This window comes from Heptranchias perlo, chromosome 20 (assembly GCF_035084215.1).
Source record: "Heptranchias perlo isolate sHepPer1 chromosome 20, sHepPer1.hap1, whole genome shotgun sequence".
Taxonomy (NCBI): Eukaryota; Metazoa; Chordata; class Chondrichthyes; order Hexanchiformes; family Hexanchidae; genus Heptranchias; species Heptranchias perlo.
In genome coordinates this window covers 9,719,276-9,743,452 of record NC_090344.1, presented here as the reverse complement: position 1 = coordinate 9,743,452, position 24,177 = coordinate 9,719,276, and the positions used below count along the sequence as shown (strand labels likewise).

The 24,177-nt window shown below is 43.9% G+C and overlaps 1 protein-coding gene and 3 non-coding genes across 4 annotated transcripts in view; 2 read left to right on the top strand and 2 right to left on the bottom strand.

The window, feature by feature from the left end:
• Window positions 1-24,177, top strand: part of LOC137335907 (zona pellucida sperm-binding protein 4-like) — a 38,474-nt gene that overhangs the window by 3,189 nt on the left and 11,108 nt on the right. Inside the window, exons 9-12 of the mRNA XM_068001424.1 lie at window positions 65-170; window positions 7,492-7,561; window positions 13,217-13,299; window positions 19,008-19,107. Of these exons, the coding sequence (XP_067857525.1) occupies window positions 65-170; window positions 7,492-7,561; window positions 13,217-13,299; window positions 19,008-19,107 (359 nt within the window). The remainder of the gene's footprint in view (window positions 1-64; window positions 171-7,491; window positions 7,562-13,216; window positions 13,300-19,007; window positions 19,108-24,177) is intronic.
• On the bottom strand, window positions 8,425-8,498 carry trnan-guu (transfer RNA asparagine (anticodon GUU)). Its single transcript has one exon. It is a non-coding gene; the product is annotated as a tRNA-Asn (tRNA).
• Window positions 13,239-13,320, top strand: trnas-uga (transfer RNA serine (anticodon UGA)). The gene has a single exon. It is a non-coding gene; the product is annotated as a tRNA-Ser (tRNA).
• On the bottom strand, window positions 17,228-17,301 carry trnai-aau (transfer RNA isoleucine (anticodon AAU)). Its single transcript has one exon. It is a non-coding gene; the product is annotated as a tRNA-Ile (tRNA).

Genomic DNA, 24,177 nt, shown 5'->3' with positions numbered 1-24,177 from the left:
ATCTAACCCTGGCTTCTCCCCACAGATACTGCTGTTGATTCCCCCTTCCGTGTTCCTGGATTAGCGGTTGGGGTAGCGCTGCTCTCCGTGGCCCTGTTGGTCGGGACTGTTGCTATATGGAAAATGGAGAAGGGCCGCAGTATGGGCTCCGAGTGCAGCTCCATGGAACTGTAGATGTCTGTTGGATAATAAAATCCTGTTATAGATGATTTTGGTCTCGTGTTATCTTCCAAATGCTCGCTGGGTTGTACTCTTTGCAGTGAGTTAACTTGGTGTCTGGTTTGAGAATTGTTTTGCTGCAGCCAACAATTGCAACATCCCCAATTCGGAATGCGATCCGGGTCAAAGCTGTGGTGGGTTTGTCCTAAAATGGTGTCGGGAAGGAATGACTAGTTCCCTTGCCTCTAACTCTGATCCTGTGGGTTGGGCCTGGGCCCATATCTCTGGAATTGCCTCTTCCCTGAGGGCATCGATTGACCAGTTTGCCCAGCAGGGAGAATGTTGGGCTCTCTCCTTGCACGACCACTGACTGCTGGTCGCTCAGGCTACAGGAACAGGAGCACAGACGAGATGATTGCGTGGCTACAGGGATGGTGTAGGAGGGAGGGAGGAATTTAAATTCCTGAGCCTTTGGGACCGGTTCTGCGGAAGATGGGATGGGTAACACCGGACCAGGACCGATGTCCTCATGGGGGCTGTTTGCGAGTGCTGTTGGGAAGGTTAAAACTAGAATGGCAGGGGGATGGGAACCAGAGCAGGAAGACGGAGGAGGGGGAAGCAATAATAGAAACAAGACAGAACGGGAAGAAGCAACAGTGGCAGGCAGAGAAAACATGGTGATAAACAAATAGGTCCATAGTGCAAAATAATACTAAGCTGACTAGCAATCTTGAACAGTCTAAAGGTGTTAATGTGCGGATCATTTGCAATAAGGTCGATGAATTTACAGCTCAGATAGATATTAACGGGTATGATATAGTTGCGATTATAGAGACTGCCAGGGGTATTCAATATTTAGAAAGGACAGGCCAAAATTGAAAGGAGGTGGGGTAGCGTTGTTAGTAAAGGAGGAAATCAATGCAATAGTGAGTAAGGATATTGGCTCGGAAAATCACGATGTGGAATCTGTATGGATGGAGTTAACACCAAGGGGCAGAAAACGTTGGTTGGAGATGTAGGGGAGGGCATTAAACAGGAAATTAGAGACACAGGCAAGAAAGGTTAAACAATATCAGACTTAAATTTACATACAGCTTGGTCGAACCAAACTAGCAATAATAAAGTGGGGGAGGAATTCCTGCAGTCTAGAAATAAATGATGTACACTCATACATTTAGGAACCAACTAGCGAAAAGGCCATCCGAGATTGGGTATTGTGCGATGAGAAAGGATTGATTAACAATCTTGTGCGGGCTCCCTTAGGGAAGAGCGACCATTACATGACAGAATTCCTCATTAAGATGGAGAGTGAAGTAGTTAAATCCGAAACTAGGGTGCTGAATCTAAATGAAGGAAATTAAGAAAGTGAGTTGGCTAGGATAGATTGGAGAACTTGACAAAGGGATGACGGTGGATAGGCAATAGCTAATATATAATGAACATGTGGAGAAATGATAACAATTATTAATTCCTGTCTGGCACAAAAATAAAACAGGAAAGGTGGCTCAACCGTGGCTTACAAAAGAAATTAGCCATTAGTATTAGTTCCAAAGAGGAGACATATAAAATTGCCAGAGAAAGCTGCAGGCCTGAGGATTGGCAGCAGTTTAGAATTCAGCAAAGGTGGACTAAGGGGGAAAAGTAGACGAGAGTAAACTAGCCGGCTTCACAAAAACTGACTGTAAAAGTTTCTATTAATGTCAAGAGAAAAAGATTGGTGAAGACAAATGTCGGTCCCTTACAGTCAAATACGGAACAAAGAAATGGGAGAACAATTAAACACATACTTTGGTTCTGTCTTCAAAGGAGCACACAAACAACCTTCCAGAAATGTTAGGGAAGTAAGGGTCTACTGAGGGAGAAACTGAAGGAAACCAGGATTAGTTTTAAAGAAAAAGTGCTCGGGAAATTAATGGGGTTAAAGGCTGACAAATCCCCAGGGCCTGATAATCTACATCCTAGAGAACTAAACGAAATGGCCCTGGAACTCGTGCATGCATTGGTGATCATCTTCCAAAATTCTACTGACTCGAACAGTTCCGACAGATTGGAGGGTGGCAAATGTAACCCCACTATTTAAAAAACGAGGAAGAAAAAACAGGGAATTAAAGACCAGTTCGCCTAACATCAGTCGTGGGGAAAATGCTCGAGTCTATTTTAAAAGGTGCGATAACAGAACGCTTGGAAGGCATTAACGGGATTGGACAAAGTCAGCATAGGTTTATGAAAGGGAAATTAAGCTTAACAAATCTACAGGAGTTTTTTGAGGAGGTAACTTGTAGAATAGATAGGGGTGAACCAGTGGATGTGGTGTACTTGGATTTTCAGAAAGCTTCTGATCAGGTCCCACACAAGAGGTTAGTGTGCAAAATTAAAGCACATGGGATTGGGGGAATATACTGGCATAGATTGAGAATTGGTTGACAGACAGGAAAGAGTAGGAATAAATAGGTCTTTTCCCGGGTGGCAGGCAGTGACTAGTGAGGTACCGCAGGGATCAGTGCTTGGGGTCCCAGCTATTCACAATATATATCAAGGATTTGGATGAGGCAACGTAATGTAACATTTCCAAGTTTGCAGATGACACAAAGCTGGGGTGGAATGTGAGCTGTGAGGAGGATGCAGAGAGGGTCCATTGTGATTTCGACAAGTTGGGTGAGTGGGCAAGAACATGGCAGATGCAGTATAACGTGGATAAATGAGGTTATCCACTTTGGTTGTAAAAACAGAAATGCAGATTATTATCTGAATGGTGATAGATTGGGAAAATGGAGCGGTGCAAAGAGACCAGGGTGTCATTGTACACCAGTCGCTGAAAGCGAGCATTCAGATGCAGCAAGCAGTTAGGAAGGCGAATGGTATTATGGCGTTCATTGCAAGAGGATTTGAGTACAGGAGCAGCAATGTCTTACTGCAGTTGTGCAGGGCCTTGGTGAGACCACATCTGGAGTATTGTGTGCAGTTTTGGTCTCAATATCTGAGGAAGGATGTGCTTGCCATGGAGGGAGTGCAACGAAGGTTTACCAGACTGATTCCTGGGATGGCAGGATGATGTATGACTAGGCCTATATTCACTCGAGTTTAGAAGAATGAGGGGTGATCTCATCGAAACATATAAAATTCCAACAGGACGAGACAGACTAGATGCAGGGAGGATGTTCCCGTTGGCTGGGGAGTCCAGAACCAGGGCTCACAGTCACAAGATAGGGGCTATGTCATTTAGAACCGAGATGAGGAGAAATTTCTTCACTGAGGTTGGTGAACCTGTCGAATTCTCTACCACAGAAGACAGTGGAGGCCAAGTCATTAGATGTATTCAAGAAGGAGATAGATCTATTTCTTAATGCTCAAGGGATATGGGGGAAAAAGCGGGAACAGGGTATTGAGTTAGGCATCAGCCATGATCATTTTGAATGGCGGAGCAGGCCCGAAGGGCCGAATGATCGAATCTTGCTCTTATTTTCTATGTTTCGATGAAATGATAAAGATGAAACAGTCTGAACCCCCAACAGAATATGACGTGTAGCATAGATATTAATGAGAGGAAGTGAGAAGCGTTCCCGTGAATTGGCTCCGTGGCTCAGTTGGTTCAAGAACTCCGGTCCAAGATTCAACTCCCCGTGGTGCTTTTGTGGAATTTATGTTTAGTGAATTTGACCAGTAAAAACATCGTGCGGTGTTTGTACTTTGTTCAGGGTCCAATATGGAACTTCTCAGAATATCTCTTCAAAATGCCGTTTTATTTTACAGACTGACCTCTCATAGAATGTGAGCGTAACATCTTAATGTAAGGACACGTTCTTGTTTCTGGGCTCGTTGAGGTCGGGGTATAATTCTCGATTCGAGGTTCATATTCCGAAAAATCCATAATTTAGCCTGAGAATTTTTATCTTTAGTTGCGGTTCAGACTTTGCAAAGAGGGAAAAGAAGTCCCCAAATCACTCCACCTGAATCTCAAACGCTTTCGGAAGAAGTTCAGTTCAAACAATCACTACCTTTCAAGGCACGTCAATGACCTCCACTTTCACTGAACGAGCTTTGCTTGCAATTGCATTCGACCTTGAAACCGGTCTGGCCTTTCATCTCACTGAAGCAGAGTCTGGCCGCTTTGTAACTGTGAGAATGTCACTGACGAGGTTTGCTTTGATATTGGTCTCTTTCAATTTAAAAAATTTCACCAAGCCTCAGGGAAAAGAAAATAAGAATCGAATTGTCCCTTCAAGAATTGAAGGGATTGGTGCAACAAGCAGATCTGGAAAATGCACAGTGCGGTCGCTCAGGAATTTCAAATCCACCCTCTCGCCACTCAGCGGTCATATTAACTGAGCTTTACACTGGCCTTGTGTCACCGCGCTGAAATCGAGTATTTCTCCGGCACGTTTCTCTTAACTTCACAGTTGCTGGTTTAAGAGTGAAGACCAGCTCGTTGGATTTTCACTCCTGCAAGCTTCAACATTCATTTTGGAGAAGTAAACTGACAATAGACAGCTGTTTTATTGGTGGCTGCAATCTTAAAGTTTAGCTCAGTGAATTATTGGTTTAGCAGGTGATCTCTTCGTCTGTTTCGGTGGTGCTATCACTGAGCGAGAAAGTGTGATGGTTCGAACCCTTATTTCATTTTCCCGAAGGATTCATCGCCTCAAAGTTCCAGGGTTTCAATGTGTGTTTGGTCTGCAAGAAAATGTATCGTGATCATAGCCGGCTGAGCAGGGCTGATATTCTACCACTTACCCTGTGGTCGGAAATCAGGCACATGAAACATATAAAGGAATGGAACATTGGCTTCACGGAAATCACAATTCAAAACCCATTTATTTTAAGCGGGTTTATTTTAAATCAGTAAACGCCTGCCTTAAATGGTAGACTCAGGAATGTCACACAAACAGGTTAAATCTTCATAGAATAATTACCACAGTCACTTTTAGACTGGACGCCGCACGGTGACTTTGCTGTCAGTGAAGATAGACGGGAAAGACCAAAGTGCCGTTTGCCCCTCTCACTGTGGCCGTGAAGGACTGTGTCCAGGCTAAAGTTCTGTTCCCATCGGACGATCCTCCCCCCAGATTATCCTTTCTGAGCTCCAGTCAGGTGCTGCTAAACACTCACGTGGGAAAAACCAAAATCTACAACAAGGTGTTGAAAACAAAGCTGATTTATTTGACAGATATCCTGAATATTAAACTCCAGCTCAGTTATAGCGGTTATTAACATCAGCAGAAATAAACCCCAAATGTCAGAATGAACATGGTTCAGTCCTGGATATGATTGACAGCAGATGCCGACCCCTGCAGTCACTTGTGAACTCGCTGGTATCTCAGCACGTGTGATGACTGAGCAAATCCCTTCACACACATAGAAGCATAGACAGTTACAGAACAGAAGGAAGCCGTTCGGCCTATCGTGTCTATGCCGGCCGAAAAAGAGCTATCCAACTTAATCCCACTTTCCAACACTTGGTCCATAGCCCTGCAGTTTACGGCACTTCAAATGCACATCCAAGTACTTTTTAAATGAGTTGAGCTTTTCTGCCTCGACCACCCTTTCAAACAGTGAGTTCCAGACCCCTAACACCCTGTCCGCTTCTGTGCATCCTGTTACTTTTCCACTGCTGTCCGGAAGTCTATGAACAACTCCCACCAAAGTCTTGTATTCTATTCTGTTACTAATTTCTACGCAAAGCCTTTCTACTGCGTGCTCACCTTTACTAATATGTCTTCTTTCTTATGCAGTAATAGTATCCCTCCTCAATATCGCTACTCCACCGCCTTTTCCAATGTCCCTATCCTTTCGAAACGGCTTATAACCTGAAATATTTACCTGCCAGTCATGCCCAGTTTGTAGTCAGGTCTCAGTGATGAGCACTACGTCATGCACTATAAGCTGAATTTACGCTTCTAATTCACTTGTTTTATTTCTTATGCTACGTGCATTAATGTATAGAACATTTAATTGGGCAATATAACTAGTCCTACCCTTATGCCCTGATGTTGTGTTGAACACACTTGGGAAATAAGGTTGGTGAGCTGCAGACACAAGTGGTAACATGGGATTATGTTTTAGTGTCCGTAATGGAGGCCTGGCTCAAACAAGCGGAGGAATGGCCACTTAAATATTCCTGGCTACAACGTATTCAGGAAAGGCAAGGCAAAAAAGTGTGGGGAGGGGTTAGTGGGGAGCAGGCACTATTGATCAAAAATACTGTTACAGCGGTAGAAAGGGTCGCCATGCTTACGGGTTCAAAGGCAGAATCTATTTGTTTAGAATTAAGGAACAATTGAGGAGCTATTACGCTGCTGGATGCATTCTATAGGGGGACCAAATAGTGGGAAGGAGATGGAGGAGCAAATTGGCAGCAAATTGCAGAAAGATGCAATAATTTTAGAGTAGTGATAAAAGGGGACTTCATTTATCCGAATATAGATGGTGATATAGCAGTGTAAAAGTCAAAGAGGGCGAGCAATTCCTGAAATGTGTACAAGAGAAATTTCTTAATCCGTATGTTTTCAGCCCAACGAGGAAGGAAGCAGTGTTGGATTTATTTCGCGGAAAGAAGTGGGGCAAGTGTAGCATGATTCTCTGGGGGAGCATTTGCATCAGGTTTAGTGCAGTTATGGACAATGCAAGGAAAAATCAAGTATGAAAATACTCTACTGAGAAGAGCGAATTTCAGCGAGTTGAAAAGGGATCGGGTCCAGGTGGATTGGAATCAAAAATTGGCAGGTAAAACAGTAAATGAGCAATGGGAGGCTTTGAGTGAGGAGATAGTTCGGGTGCAGACTGGACACATTCTTACTCGGGGAAAGGTTGGGCATGGAAATCGAGAGCTCCCAGGATGACAACAGAGTATTTGAGACAGCATTTTGTACATTCTGAATACCAATGTCCGGACAGGTGTGCCCGCGGTTATCAACCACAACCTCGTCACCTCCACGCTGACAGATAAAAAGCGGCCACATTCTGCTTCAGTGAGATGAAATCCGAGAGCGGTTTCAAGGTCAATTGCAATTGGAATTCGAATGCAGTCAGAGGACGTGAGATTATTGAGATACCTCCAAACACCCTGCCAGTTTGAACAGCAGCTCAAGATCAAAAGTCTGGGGGGGAAATGAGGGCTCGTCCGGGATTTCTCACATATTTTAAACAACAAACCCGAAGCGAGAATCATACCCCTAGACCAACGAGCCCGCTGAAAAAAATAAGCAAAAAGTAGTGGTTTCTGAGTATCAGCGGCCACTTTACCCAAATCTCCCTTAAAGTACCGTAAACAAAAATGTGTCCGTACATTAGTGAAGAATCATAAAGCCAATTTCTTCACTGTTGTGTTTTGTTTAGGTCTCCTTACGCTGAGAAAGATGATTGGGGACAGTTGATGAGTTATGGGTGTGAGGGCGCAGAAACTCCGGTGAGAGGGCGCAGAAACTCCGGTGTGAGGGCGCAGAAACTCCGGTGTGAGGGCGCAGAAACTCCGGTGTGAGGGCGCAAATACTCCGGTGTGAGGGCGCAGAAACTCCGGTGTGAGGGCGCAGAAACTCCGGTGTGAGGGCGCAGAAACTCCGGTGTGAGGGTGCAGAAACTCCGGTGTGAGGGTGCAAATACTCCGGTGTGAGCGTGCAGAAACTCCGGTGTGAGGGCGCAAATACTCCGGTGTGAGGGTGCAGAAACTCCGGTGTGAGGGCGCAAATACTCCGGTGTGAGGGCGCAAATACTCCGGTGTGAGGGCGCAAATACTCCGGTGTGAGGGTGCAAATACTCCGGTGTGAGGGTGCAGATGCTCGTATTTAATGGTGCAGATACTCCGGTGTAATGGTGCAGATATTCCGGTGTCAGGGTGCAAATACTCGGATTGCAGGGTGCAGATACTCGGATGCAGGGATTTGTTGCCGCGACTGAAATGCGGCTTAGAACTGTTGTTTTTATCCAAGGCAGCGCTGCAGGATCCTTTCATGATCTCTCACAAATCAACTGAAACCCATCGGAATGTGAATACAATTTTGCGTTTCCAAAATAAAAGGGAGTGACATTTATTGTGGAAACAGTCTGGTGTCGCTCACTGCAGAAATATCCATGTCAGAGTGAAGCGGCTCTCCTGCAACCTTCGGACCTTGTCTGTGAAGAAGAATTCAGATTTCCGCGAAGCCAATCACAGGTGAAATGATGGAGGATCGGCCGTGCTCAGCTGGCCATCGAAAGCGGGCATTTGTTTTGCAGCCAAAACAAACATCAGAACCAGGAAATGCGAGACCATGAAGATAAAAGTTTCCCCACCGTCCCTGGGTGGGCTCGAACCACCAACCTTTCGGTTAACAGCCGAACGCGCTTACCGATTGCGCCACAGAGACAACACACGTTTGTTGTTGAACTCCTGATTCAATTAACTAAAAATTCAGGTTGCAGCGATCAAAATAAATTCTCTCTGCTATCAGTTTAATTTTTCCAAAATAAAGTGTGTGAAGTTTGCACGAGTGAAAATCTGTGCTCTATTATTCCTGAACATTAAACTCACCTTGCCATGAAACACCTGTGTGTTGGAAGACTCAGTCCCCTCGTGGTCGAGAGGATTGATGTCTCGAGCTGTGATTCGCCATTCTCTATTCCAGTCATATTCAGGTTTGCTGAAAATGAGATGAGATGAAATGAGCAGGTCCGACGAGCAGGTCTGTGACACGACTCGGTGTTTACAAAGATGTCTCTTGCACTTACAGTGAAGCGGACGGCAGTTTTCACTCTTAAACCAGTAACCATGATGTTCAGAAAAAGTGTGGCCGAGACACACTCGATTTCAGCGCGGTGACACTGGGTCAGAGGAAAGTTCAGTTCATGCGATTGCCGAGTGGCGAGAAGGTGGATTTGGAACTCCTGTGCGGCTGCACTGCGAGTTGTCCAGATCTGCTTGGAGCGATATTCACTTCAATTCATCACTGACAGGGACAATTTGATTCCAAGATTCTTTTTCTCTGCTGCTTGGTGAGATTTCAAAATTTGTAAACGACCCATACCGACCCCAAACTCGTCACTTCCACTCTGACAGATGTAACGCGGTCACACTCTTCACTTCAGTGAGATGAAAGCCGGGAGCGATTTCACCGTCGAATGCAATGGCGGACAAAACTCATTCCAAGAAAGTGCAGGTCATTGAGGTGCCTTTAAATTCCTGATTGTTTGCATTGAACGTCTTCCCAAAGCGTTTAAGATTCACGTGGAGCGATTTGGGGACTTATTTTCCATCTTTGCAAAAGTTTCAACCGCAGGTCAAAATCAAAAGTCGAGGGCGGAATGAGACGCCTTCCTGAAATTTGAGAACCAGGGAAGCAGACTTTAGAGCAAGGTTCTGTTTATTGAGAAAAAGCAGATACAATATTCATCCCGGAACGATCCAGAATCTGATCAGCTCGAAAAGTAACGGTTGCCCCGTGATTTGAACACGCAGCCTTCTGGTGACGCAATAAGTCATGAAGATTGAAGCAGGAAGTTGAAAAGTGGGAATTGATCGATTCAGTGAGTGGGCAAAACTGCGGCAAATATAGTTCAATGTGGGGGAGAGCGAGGTCATCCAATTTAAATCTAAGAAAGATAAATCAGAATGTTTTCTAAATGGTGAGAAACTAGGAACTGTGGAGGAGCAGAGAGATTTAGGAGTCCAAGTACAGAAAGAGCTACCAACTAGCGTTCAGGTACAGAAATTAATTAAAATGACTAATGGACCGTCAGTACGGCCGGTTAACTCAGTTGCTTAAAGTATGTTGTAACGCCTTAATCACGGATTCGATTCTTATAATTTACTTTATTTATTTCGGCTTTTTATAACTTTTAAAATCGAAGCTTTACAAAAAAATATCTAAAGACAGATTCGAGGGGACAGTTTTTTGAATAATATCCATTGTCACTTTGCCCCTGGACCGGAGAAACACGTCTTTCTTTTTGTTCGGGATTTTTTGGCAACTGACCCTGTGACGCAATGGCGAGTGTGTTGGACTTCGACTTGTTTTGTTTGATAAGCCATTCAAAGGTTGTGGATTCGAGTTGCAACGGCGTTGGATTTTAGTTCGGGAGCTGGGAAGTGAAATTTTACAGCAAAACCGCAACAGGATCATTAATGTCCGTCAAGGATGTGAAACTGTCCCCGACACTTGATCTTACACAAGTGGCTCCAGTCCCAGCCGAATTCATGATTCTTAAACCATTCTGAGCTGGATTGGCGAAACTCTCTCAAGAAGGAGACTCAACATCTGCTCAGACCGAAAGTCAATCTGCTCGACTTCCGTCTCTTCAGACTGCATGTTCCTTCAGACAGGTTTCCAACTGGACACATGCATCCTGCTGCCGTGGCAGCATTGGTGCTTCAGGGGTAGAATTCTTGCTTGCAGTAATTCTGTTCCTGTAAAACGAGCTCCTGAAGTGTAGGATGGAAAGTATCCTGGCTGAGCGGCCTCTGGCTCTGGTTAATAGCTCCAGTTAAATCCCACGATTTGTTGATGTGTCAAAGTCATAGTTTGTGTCTCTAAAACCGCAGCCTCCCTCCTGTAAACAAGTAATACGAAACATCTCATCTGCGCTTACAACCGCGTCGTCCGGAGGAACCACATGGCAATTCAGATAATTAAATGAATTTTGGAACACATCAATTGTACCTTCAACTCCGGTCGAAATGTTCACAAGGAAAAGGATTGTTTGATCTTGCTGAGATTCGAATTAAAAACCACGGTATTTCCTGAGCCTGTAACTCAAATAAGGACCGATTGCGCCGCTGGAGCCCGGTCACTCTGATCACATGACCCACTCTGCTGGAAAGAATCTGAAGGTGAGATTTCCTTCCCTGTGGAAACGTGTCCTGTCCCCGTGATGAAACTAATATCTGCACTTTCACTTTCAGCGTCTTTCACATCCTTTGCTCCATCGCACGACAATCGGGTTTTCTTTGAACAAGTCAAAATGGATATTTGCAGAAATTCTGTCAGTGGAAAATTCGAATCGAGAAACGCCCCAAACATTGAAACCAGCGATTTAAACCACCAGCTCACACTTCCACAAAACAAGGCCTGTCTTTAAAGGTCCGTTTAATGATGAAATAAATTAAATTAATTGAAGCTAATTGACCGCATTTGCCTCGTGCTAGGGTTCTTCGCCTTGGAGCAGGGAAGGTTCAGAGGAGATTTGATAGAAGTGTTCAAAGTCATGACGGGTTCAGATAAAGTAAATAAAGAGAAACTGCTCCCGTTGGCGGAATGGTCGAGAACTTGAGGGCACAGATTTACGGTGGTTGACAAAAGAACCAAAGGCGATATAAGGAAAAACGTTTTAAATCAGCGAGTAGTTATAATCTGGAATGCATCGCCTGAAAGGGTGGTGGAAGCAGATTTAATCGTGACTCTCGAAAAGGAATTGGATAAGTATTTGAAGGAAAAATATTAGCGGGTCTACAGGGAAAGAACGGGGGAATGGGACGAACTGGATTGCTCTTAAAGAGAGCCGGGGAAGGCTCAATGGGCCGAATGGCCTCCTTCTGTGCAGTAACGATTCTATGAATGTATGATTCCATCTCGCTCAAGCTTCGTTTCAAATTCTGCTAACTTGATAATCAAGCTTTTTTTCTATACTTAGATCTCTCTATCTCTCCCTGTCTCTGTCCCTCTCTGTTTTCCCCTGATGGACTTCTCAGGCTTCGTTGAACGGCCAAAGCTCATCGAACCTGCGACACCAGCAGAGAACGGTAAAGATCGAAAGACTGAGACGGTCGGAAAAGTAAAGGACCAACCCAGATGATGAATTCGTAGCCAATGTCCACATATTGATGTCTCTTCGTCCTCATAGTGAAAACATCAGTACTTTTAGCCCAGTATAAAAACAAAGTCTTGTATTTATAAAGCGCTTTTCACGACCTCAAGACTTCCCAAAGCGCTATACAGCCAATGAAGTATTTTTGAAGTGTCGTCACTGTTATACTTGTGGGAGAGTGAATAATCTGCGGATGCCGAGACAGACAACAATGTAGCTTTAGAGCAATTCATTCTGCAAAGTCTCACTTGATAATACAACTCGCACATTCGAAACGAATGTGGTAAAGAGAGGCTAATATTGTTGATATGAAATAGTTAATGTACGTCTTCACATTGCCGTACATCGGAATAGAAAAAGTGATGGGATGCACAGAATGGTGGCCGATCGGCTGTGGGTGGCACAGAATTCTGCATTGGTTGCACCCCTCTGTTATCAGTGGCTCGTTGGTCTTCGGGTATGATATCTCGCTTTGGGGATTTGCTGATTGTTTTGTGAGAGATCCCGGATGAGCCCTGCGGTGTTACCATTTTTCGTTCAAAATCACAAATTGGCTTCTCACGTCTTGTCAGCGGTGTTGTCGGCAGGATTGTCTTAATTCCAGTGCATTGAGGACAGAATGCAGAGGTTCTGTCGACGACAACACACATGGAGAAAGGAAAATGTCACAAGATGGTGTTCAAATTGAAGCTTCATGTGAACGTATCCGAATTCACGTGACCTCATGAATGGAGAATGAAAAATGCTCCTCCATTGAGCGGTGATCGAACCCGGGCTTCCCGCGCAGAAATCAAGAATTTGATCACTGAAATAACAAAGTCCGCACAGCAGCCGGCGATATGCGCTCAGTTCGAAACCTGTCTAAAAGAACATACAGTCTCAGAGTTCTCCTGTCATAACCTTCTTCATTCTCTTCTGCAGCCGTGTCGGATTTGTCGCTTGCAGCTGCGATGACCCAATGATTAAGAAGTAGGACTTGCAATGTGAATTGCCGACCCAGCTTCGACGCAACACACGTGGAGAATGGAAAATGTATCAAATGGTGAGCAGATTGAAGCTGAGGGCGAATGTCGCACAATTCACGCGATCGTATGAATGGAGAATGAAAATAATCCGAAACGAACCGGAAATCGAACCCCGGTTTCTCACGTGATAAATGAGAATTCTATCACCGAGACAGCAAAGTCAGCACATTAACAAGCTGCAAGTTTCCAGTTGGAAACCTGTCTGAGAGAACAAAGTGTCACAGATCTCGTGTGATAACCCTACGCATTCTGATTTATAGCTGTGCATCATCGATGTTTGCCGCTGCGATGGCCGAGTGGTTAAGGCGTTGGACTTGAAATCCAATGGGGTTTTCCTGCACAGGTTCGAATCCTGTTCGCAGCGCTACTTTTTAAAGTTTGCTCAGTGTTCAAATTAATATGAACTTGAACGAACGGACCTTGTTCGCTCCCTCAGAGAGGTGCTCCATCGCCAACGACGCTTTTAACTCGGAGCCCAACGATCTCTTGAAAAATTGCAAGACACGTGAAGGAATCTCTCCCAAGCTCCATTCTAAATTCTGCTCGTTCGCAGAACTTGACATTTATACAATTTATTTCTATGTTTTAATCTCTCCCTGTCTCTGTCTCTTGACTTTGCCTGTTTTCTCCTGATGGACTTCTCAGGCATCGTGAACAGCGAAGAATGATGGAACCTGCAACACCAGCAGAGAAGGGTAAAGATGGAAAGACTGAGACGGTAGGAAAAGAAAAGGTGCAACCCAGCTGATGAATTCGCAATTAATGTCCACACGTTTATGTTTCTTGCCCTCACAATGAAAAAATCAGCAATTTGAGTACAGTACACTTATGATAGAGTGTATAATATGCGGATGTTGAGACCGACAATCGAACCTTTGCCGTGGTGATGAAAGCGCCGAATCCTAAACACTAAACCCCAAGGAAACGCTGAAAATTCTTTGCTGCCAACAAGCAGAGCAACGCGGCCTTTCCGACTTGGCCCTTTGTAATTCAGGTAATTTTCCTGCCAGACAAACTGCTCGCACAAAATGGCATTTTCTGTTCGAAATAATATCGCGACAGAGGTGATGTTCAGGCAATGACATCACCAAGTGCAAGTAGGCATGTACATGAAATGGAAAGTGAGGTAAAATACGACCACAAGCTGCTGATGGACATGTTTCCGTTTCCAAAATTCACGCACCGAATGCAGCTCCTGGGAAAGCTGCAAGGTCACGCTGGTCCATCGTGAATCATTTGAAGCAACTGACAGTTTAAAGTGGCATCTCCTTCTGCTTCTGTGGGGAGTGAGAGAGAGGCACTGTCGGTCTTTGCGTACAGTTTGATTTTGCACAGAACTGCACAGAGAAACAGCAAATATACCGGGGCTGTGAGATGTTCTATATTATTCATATTTAGCCACAGGAATATCCGCAGTCAGAAGCTGAAAAGAAGGAGTGATAAGAGGCCTGAGAATAAACACAGAGCTGAATGAATTATGAAAGAGCGAAAGAAAAACAAATGTCATCAGTTCCACTTTGTCTCGTGCGCAATCTTGGGAGCTCCCCAATGGCCTGGTGGTGAGAATTCGGTACTCTCACCACCGCGAGGTTCGATTCCCAGTCAGGGAATTCACTTTAAAAAGTGAACTTCTCAAATTAATTACATGAAGCTAATTAAATCCTGTTCGTAGTTGAATCCCTGTTTTAATCACCATGAATCAATCGATAACTTTCTATTTCAGACTGAAGGCGATGTTGACGTGGTTACCGAGAGACAGTCAAAACTTTAATAAGATTTTTATGCTTTGAATGTGATGATTTTTTTTTTCATTTTGTAGACTGCCTCTTAAGAGTGTGAATAAAAACGCAGTGGAGTCGTTGTTAAATTTAACAGTAACTGGCAATTGTCGCTGTTTATCACAGGAGCGCCCGAACTGGTTCTCCGATCAAGATGAAAGTAACGCAACGAGGAACATCTGATACAACACGAAAGGCATCGGGCTATGACAAAAATCCCCACCGTTTTGCTTTTCCAAAATAAAGGGTGTGAAATTTATTCTCTGAACATAGGAACAGTCTGGTCTCACTCACGACAGAAATCTCCATGTCACAGCGAACCAGCTCTCCTCCTGCGAATGCGGCCTCCCTTCGGGCCTTTCGGGGGCTTGCCTGTCAAGGAGAATTGTAATTACCTTGAAGCCAATGTTCCATTCCTTTATATGATTCATGTGCCTGATTCCCGACCGCAGGGTAAATGGTAGAATATCAGCCCTGCTCAGCTGGCAATGATTCCGGTACATTTTCTGGATTCCAAAACATGCGTTGAAACCCTGGAAATTTGAGACGATGAATCCTGAGGAAAAATAAAATAAGGGCTCGAACAATCAAACTTTCACCCTGACGGATAACACCGCCGAGAACAGGTGAAGAGATCACCTGCTAAACCAATAATTCACTGGGCTAAACTTTGAGATTGCAGCGACCAATGTAACAACTGTCTGCAGTCAGTGAAAATGAATGATTAAAGCTTGTAGGAGTGAAAATCCAACCAGCCAGTCTTCACTCTTAAACCAGCAACTGTGAAGAAAAACATGCCGGAGAAATACTCGATTTCAGTGCGGCGACACTGGGCCAGAGTAAAGTTCATTCAATATAATTGCCGAGTGGCTGGAGGGTGGATTTGGAACTCCTGACCAATTGCAATGCGCATTTTCCAGATCTGCTTGGATCACCAATCCCTTCAGCTCATCACTAAGAGGGACAATTCGATTCTCGGTTTCTTTTTCCTGACGTTTGATGAAATTTTACAAATTGGAAGCGATCAATATCAAATGTAAAGACGCCACCGACATGATCACAGATGCAAAGCGGCCACACTCTGCTTCAATGAGATGAAAGTCAAGAGCGATTTCACGGTCGAATGCAATGGCTAACAAAATTGATTCAACGAAAGTTCAGGTCGTTGAGGTGCCTTTAAAGTCCTGATTGTTTCTATTGGACTTCTTCCCAAAGCATTTGAGATTCACGTGGGACGATTTGGGGACGTTATTTTCTTTTGTGCAAAAGTTTCAACTGCAGTTCAAGATCAAAATTCCTGGGTCGACAGTTGTTCACAATTGATCGGTGCTGGGACCACTGCTGTTCACAATTTATCGGTGCTGGGACCACGGTTTTTCACAATTTATCGATGCTGGTACAACTGTTGTTCACAATTTATCGGTGCTGGGACCACTTTTGTTCAAAATTTACATTCATGATTTGGACACGGGAATTGGAAGTACAATTTCAAAACTTAGGGACGACACCTAATTGCGAGCTGTAGTTAATACAAAGAAAAATGCGAATAATAAAGGAAGACATTAGTAAATTTGCAGAATGGGCGTGTAAATGGCAAATTAATTACAATATTTGTTATATACTCCCTTGCCTTTTTGCCCCCCCCCCCCCACTAAATGCATTACCTCACATTTCTTCAGATTGAATTGCATTTGCCACTTCTCTTTCCACCTGTCTGCTCTATGGATATCTTCCTGCAGTCGACAGCTTTCCTCCTCACTCTCAACCACAGGAACAATTTTTGTATCATCTGCAATTTTCTTCATCATGCCACCTACATTTAAGTCTAAATCAATGATCTGTACCATGAAAAGCAGGGACCTACTACGAAGCCGCATGGGACCCCACTCGAAACAGCCTTCCAGTCACAAAAGCACCCGTCGACCACAACCGCTTGCTTCCTGCCACTCAGCCAATTTTGGATTCAACTTGCCAATGTCCCTTGGATCCAATGGGCTTTTACATTTTTGACAAATCTGCCCTGTAGGACTTTGTCAAAAGCCTCGTTAAAATCCATGTTGACTCCATCAATCGCGATACCCTCATCGATCCTCCTTGATACCTCCTCAAATAATTCAATTCAAACGACCATCCCTTAACAAATCCACGCTGACTGTCCTTGATTAATCCGTGCCTTTCTAAATGACGATTCATACTTCAGCTCGAGTTTAGGCCGACTGGCCTGTATTTACTCGATCTATCCCTGTCTCCCTTTTTCAACAATGGTACAACGTTAGCAATCCTCAAATCCTCCTGCACGACACCTTTTGCCTGGGTGGATTGGAAAATGATGGTCAGAGCCTCCGCTATTTCCTTCCTTGCTTCTGTTAACATCCTGGGATATATTTCATCTGGGCCTGCAGATTCAGGTCGAGCGATTTGAGGACTTATTTTTCCTCTTTGCAAACGTTTGTCGCTTTATTCCAAAAATTAGGTAAAATAACGAGCTGCACAAGGCACTGTTGGGAGTTGAACCCAGGATCTCCTGTTTATTGGACAGATGCTTTAACCAACTAAGCCACAGCGCCAATTGATGAGATTATGCCCCAACTCCTTTCACAAATATCTATCAGCGACACTTCAATGTTGGGGGTTCAGGCCGTTTTGTCTCTGTCCATTTCGCTTGTCCGTTCACCTGTGCATCCCGACACTGACTGCATTTCTCGCTGAGTTTATCTTTGTGTATCCTTCAGTGCGTTGATGCATGGATGATTATGTGTGATTGTATTTGTGACATTGAATAAATCAGAGCTTCAGACAATTCTCGCTCTGACATTGGAGAACTATTGAGCCGAACTTTACAGCGGAGTGTTGTTTATTGTGGTGCTGAAACTAAAAAAATCGTAAGAGGAGCAAAAAGGGAAAAGGAGACAAACTTATGAGGGGAAATGAGGACAACTCTCAAGGTTTTTACGAGCATATTAAGAGAAAGAAGGGCGGCTGAGAGTAATGTGGGCTGCTTGAAGACAGATGGAGGTGATATTGTAATTGAAAATCAGGAAATGGCAGAGTTGCTAAATTTTTACTTTGCATCGGTCGTCACAGAAATGGATGAGGCTAACATAGCAGAGACACGAGGAAAACTGTAAATAAATCAAGGGGATTCAGTACAAGTAAAATGATGGCAATGGAGAAAATGAGGAGGCGAACGATAGACAAATCTCCAGGAGCTGATGGTTTCCACCCCAGGGGATAAAAAGGAACAGGTGAGGAAATTGTACATGCTTTAGTCATGATCGATCAAAACTCTCTTGATTTAGGAATTGTTATTTAACGAAGCGCATCCTGATTGGAGGCTTGTGTTTGAGAAAGATCTCGAAGTGATAATTGAGAACAATTTTACAACACCAAGTTATAGTCCAACAAATTTATTTTAAATTTGGAATTTAAAATAAATTTGTTGGACGATAACTTGGTGTTGTAAAATTGTTTACAATTGTCAACCCCAGTCCATCACCGGCATCTCCACATCATAATAATTGAGAGACCGAAAATAAAGCTGTTTGGCAGGAGCGCTGATGCTGTCGGTTGTTCGCTGCTCTCGTGTTCCACAATTGTTAAGCGTGCGTTACTTATTTATAGCAGTATGGGCTCCAGAAATGACCAGGTTGTGAGTTCGAGCGTCTTCTAAATCAATCAAACCTTTTACTCCGAACATTTTGATCGGAGTTCAAGGTAGAAATGGTATCTTCCATAACGCAACTTGTTAACAACCAGTCGTTTTTACAATACGCTCTTGTGGGACAAACGTATGGAGGTCAACAATCGACTTCTTAGTTTTCCCATGTGGGAATTTGGGTTCCTCTGGCCTACCGTCTTTCAATAGCAAGTGCTAGTTTACTTGTTCATAGGGGGAGAGGGGGCTTTTAGCGGCAGCTCATATGGCAAAGGGGCCGGTACAAGATCTTTAAATCTAAAGAACCAAACACACAATTCTTCTTTTCTTTAAACCGATATTCATCGGTTGGAAGTTTCGTGTTGGGAAAATTTGGAAGAGAAATATGCTGCCTGGTTTCACTGTGTCACGGGTGAAATTATTCAGCTTACAGACGTTAATCCACTGAAAGGTCGAGAGGCCTTTTTCAACTCCCGTGTGGGACAAGTTCAGCTTTTGAGCCGCTGGATAAAGTGCTATTTTAATTGCTGCTAACGAATGACACGACATTTGGCACAAACAAGAAGAATTGTAAACTCACGAGTTCACTGTTCATGTTTCTTACCTCTTGTTCAACAGAAACAAGGATTCTCCTCAACACGTTGCTGAGAATTTTATCAAACGGACCTCCCCCTCGTTCGACGACTGCAGCGATAATTCAGAGATCTCCCATGAATATGTACGATGGGAGCTTATGTAGTATCGAGCCTGGGTAGCTCAGTCGGTAGAGTATCAGACTTTTAAAGTGGGCAGTGAGCTGAAGGTCCAGCGTTTAACTCCCTGTCCAGGCTCCAAATTTCGGAACAGCTGGCAAGCTGTGACTTTGTAGGGGGACCTGAGATGTGTTGTCAAAGTTTCGATAGTATCTTGTTTCCCAGGGATGGGCAGTAATGCGCCGTCTGAGGCGGTTCCCGATCAGGAATTCAACTTTACTGTATTAGTTCACTGTATTAATTTCGCAAAACTTATTCAACTCTGTAAAAAAGACGAATACTTGTTCAAATCGCCATTGATCAACCAGTAACTTTCTGTTTCCGGCTGAAAGAAATGCTGACTTTTTTTATGCGTTAATTCACCAGGCCGAATTTAGGGAGTTCAGAGGAGAAGTGAAAAAGGAAATGAGAGGCAAAGAGAAATATGACTATAGACTGACGGCCAACATAAAAGGGAATCCAAAAGACTTCGACAGGCATGCAAACAGTAAACGGGTAGTCAGAGGAGGGGTGAGGCCGATTCGGCACGAAAAAGGAGATCTACTCATGGAGGCAGAGGGGATGGCCTGGGTACCAAATGAGTACTTTGCATCTATCTTTACCAAGAAGCTGCTGCCAGAGTCTCAGCAAAGGAAGTTATCGTTGAGATACTGGATGGTCTAAAAATTGATAAGGAAGAGGCAATTGAACGGCTGTCTGTACTTAAAGTAGATAAGCCACCCGGTCCGGATGGGATGCATGCTCAGTTGCTGAGGGAAGTAAGGGTGGAAATTGCAGAGGTGCTGCCCATAATCTACCAACATCCTTAGATATGTGGGTGGTGCCAGAGGACTGGAAAATTGCAAAGGTTACACCCTTGTCCAAAAAAGGGTGTACGGCTAATCCCAGCAATTATAGGCTAGTCAGTTTAACCTCAGTGGTGGGGAAACGTTTAGAAACGATAACCCGGGACAGAATTAACAGCCACTTGGACGAGGGTGGATTGATTAGGGAAAGGCAGCACGGATTTGTTAAAGGCAAATCGTGGTTAACTGACCTGTTAGAGTTTTTTGATGAGGTAACAGAGAGGATAGATGAGGGCAATTTAGTTGATGTGGTGTATAAGGACTTTCAAAAGGTGTTTGCTAAAGTGCCGCATGGTAGGCTTCTCATCAAGATTGCGGCCCATGGAATAAACGGGGCAGAAACAACATAAATGCAGAATTGACGAACAGAAGGAAACAGATTACTGGTGAACTGTTGTTTTTCGAACTGGCGAGAGGTGTACAGTGGCGTTCCCCAGGGATCAGTGCTGGGACCACTGCTTTTCTTGATATATATTAATGACTTGGACTTGAGTACACAGAGCACAATTTCAAAATTTGCAGATGAAACAAAACTTGGAAGGGAAGTAAACAGTGATAAGGATCGTGATAGACTTCAAAGGATATAGACAGGCTTGGGCGGAGACGGGGCGGAGACGGGGCAGATGAATTTTAACGCAAAAAAATGCGAAGTGATACATTTCGGTCGGAAAAACGAGGAGAGGCAATATAAACTCCAGGGCACAAATGTAAAAGCGGTAGAGGAACAAAGAGGGGTTTATGTGTATAAATCGTTGAATGTGGCAGGGCAGGTTGAGAAAGCGGTTAAAAAGCATACGGCATCTTGGGCTTTAGAAATAGATGTATAGAGTACAAAAGTACAAAAGTATAGAAGTCAGGATGAAACTTTATAACACACTGGTTCGAACACAACTGAAATTTTGTGTGGGGTTCTGGACACCGCACTTCAGGAAAGATGTGAAGGCCTTCGAGGGGGTGCAGAAAAAAATACTATCATAATTCCAGGGATAAGGGACTTTACTTACGTGGATAGACCGGAGAATCTGAGGTTGTTCTCCTTGGAACAGAGACGGTTTTGTAGAGATTTGATCGAGGTATTCAAAATCATGAAGGATCAAGACATGGAAGATGGAGAGAAACTGTTCCCATTGGCGGAAGGGTCAAGAACCAGAGGACATAGATTTAAAGTGATTGGCAAAATAACCAAAGGTGACATGAGGAAAAACTTTTTTACACAGCGAGAGGTTCGGATCTGGAATGCACTGCCCGAGGGTGTGATGGAGGCAGATTCAATCATGGCCTTCAAAGGGGAGTTGGATGAGTACTTGAAAGGAAACAAAATGCAGGCCTTCGGGGAAAGGCAGGGGAGTGGTTCTAGCTGGATTGCTCTTGCAGAGATCTCGCACGGACTCGATGGCGCGAATGGCCTCTTTCCGTGCTGTAAGCTTTCTATGATTCAATTCTATGTGCAGGTTGCAATGCAAAGGGAACAGAGCGTGCCAGAAATCGATACGACTCTGAGTATCCTCACAAGCAATGTATTTTAAGAGCAACTCATTCTGAAACGTCTTACTTGATAACTCAAGTCGTGCACTCGAAAGCAATTTGGTAAAGGGAGACTAATATTGGTGACTGGAAATAGTTGGTGCACAACTTGATATTGCTGTGCACCCGAACAGAAAACGAGATTGAATGGATCGAAGTGGTCTGAAAGGATGGTCGATCGGCTGTGAGACGCATCCAACTTTTACACTGGCTGCAAAAATAAAGTAACAGCGGCTCGTTGGTCTAGGGGTATGATTCTCGTTTAGGGAGTTTGATTCAGTGATATGCGAGAGGTCCCGGGTTCAAGTCACGGACGAGGCCGCATGTGTTTCGCCTTTAAGTGAAAAGTCACCAATTGTCTTCTCACATCTTTTCAGTTTTGCTGTTGGTGGAACTGAATTGCATCCAGAGGATGTTTGAGCTCCAGTGGACTGAATGCCGAAGTTTCGTCGACGCAATACACATGAAGCAAGTAAAATGTCTCAAGATGTTGAGGAGATTGAAACTGAATTTGGATTTTTCCCAATTCAGGCGGACATTGGATGACGGGATAGAAAGCCACATATCCAATTTTGCCGATGACACCAAGATCGGCAGCATTGTAAGCAGTGCAGATGAAAGCATAAAATTTCAGAGAGGCAGTAATATAAAAAATGAATGGGCAAAATTGTGGCAAATCGATATGAATTTAGTCAAGTGTGATGTCATCCACTTTTGACCTAAAAGGATAAATCAGAGTACTTTCTAAATGGTGAAAAGCTCGAAACAGTGGAGGTCCAAAAAGACTTTGGGGTCCATGAACATACATCATTAAAATGTCATGAACAGTTAAAAAAATAATTTAAAAGGTTAATTGAATGTTGGTCTTTATATCTAGACGACTAGAATACAAGGAGATAGGCATTATGATACAGTTATACAAAGCTCTGGTTAGACCACACCTGAAGTATTGTATTCAGTTCTGGGCAACGCACCTTAGGAAGGATATGTTGGCTGTGGAGGGAGTGCAGCGTCGATTTACCAGAATGTTACCTGGATTCGAAAGTTTAAATTAGGCGGAGAGATTACATGAACTTGGGTTTGCCTCGAATTTAGTAGATTAAGTGCTGATTTGATCGAACATTTCAAAATAGTAAGGGGAACTGATGGGGTAAATAGAAAAAAAAAACTATTTCCGCCGGTTGGGTTGTCTCGGACGAGGGGACGCAGCCTAAATATTAGGGTCAGGACTTTCAGGAGTGAAGTTGGGAAACACCTCTGCAAGCAAAGGGAGGGAGAAGTTTGGAATTCTCTTCCACAAACGGCAGTTGATGCGAGCTCAATTGTCAACTTTAAAACTGAAATTGATAGATTTTTGTTAACCAAAGGCATTAAGGGACACGGGGCTAAGGCGATAATATGCAGTTAGGTGACATATCAACCAGGATCTCACTGAATTGCGCATAAGGCTCGAGGGGCGAAATAGTATACTTTTGCTCCTCAGCTCCTCATTGTTACAGAATGATCCTGCATTGTATCGGGAATCGAACCAAGGTCTCCAGCGTAACAAGTAAGAATTCGACCCCAAGCACCATCAATGCGCGCGTTTGTAACAGCAGCATGTGTCCATTTGGAATCCGATCTGAATGAACATGCCGTTTCCAGCTGCGGTGGCCGAGTGTTTAAAGCGTTGGACTCAAAATTCAATTGAGGTTTTCCTGCCCAGGTTTGAATTCTGCTCGCAGAGCTACTGTTTAAAGATCCCTTCAGTGCTGAAAGAGATTAATTGGAGTTAATTGACCGCATTTATCTCTCTCCCAGAATGAGAGATTCTCCAGCTTTTAACTTGTGTCCAATCTTCTCTTGCAAGATTTCAAGACCCAAGAAGGAATGTCTCCCAATCTGTAACATAAATTCTGCTAGTTTGCAAAACCTGACATTTATACTCTTTATTTTCTTTGCCTGCATCTCTCCATCTCTCCATGTCTCTGTCTCTTGCCTCTCTGTATTGTCCACAATGGACTTCTCAGGCTTCCTTGAACGGCGATGGCTGATCTCACCTGCAACAATTGCAGAGAAGGGTAAAGAAAAAACAGACTGAGGAAGTAGGAAAAGGAAAGGTGCAACCCAGCTGATAAATTCGTAGCTAATGTTTCCACATCCGTGGCTCTTCGTTCTCATGGTGAATGAAAGCAGCAATTTGAGTAAAGTGTACTTCTGGTGGAGTGTAAACTATGACGATGCCGAGACAGACGACAATGTCGTTTCAGAGTAATTCATTCTGTAAAGTGTTACTTGATAATACAAGTCGTACATTCAGAACTAATTTGATAAAGAGAGACGAATATTGTTGATCTGAAATAATTAGTTTAGAACCTGATATTGCTCTACATCGTATATCGTACAAGAAAGCGAGTTTGGATGGCCATGGTGTTCTGAAATGATGGCGGATCGGCTGCGTAGCAGCGAAATTTTACAGTGGCTGCACGGCTCTGTTACCAGTTGGACTTTGGATCTGATTCTCGCTCAGCGAGTTTCACTGGTTCAAATCCCGGTATGAGCCCCCTTGCGTCCCCATTTTTCGTCAAAAACCACCAATTGGCTTCTCACATCTTTCAAGCAAGTGCAGAAGGCAGGTTTGACTTATCTCCAGCCGAGCATGTTTGAACACCAGAGGAGAGAATGCAG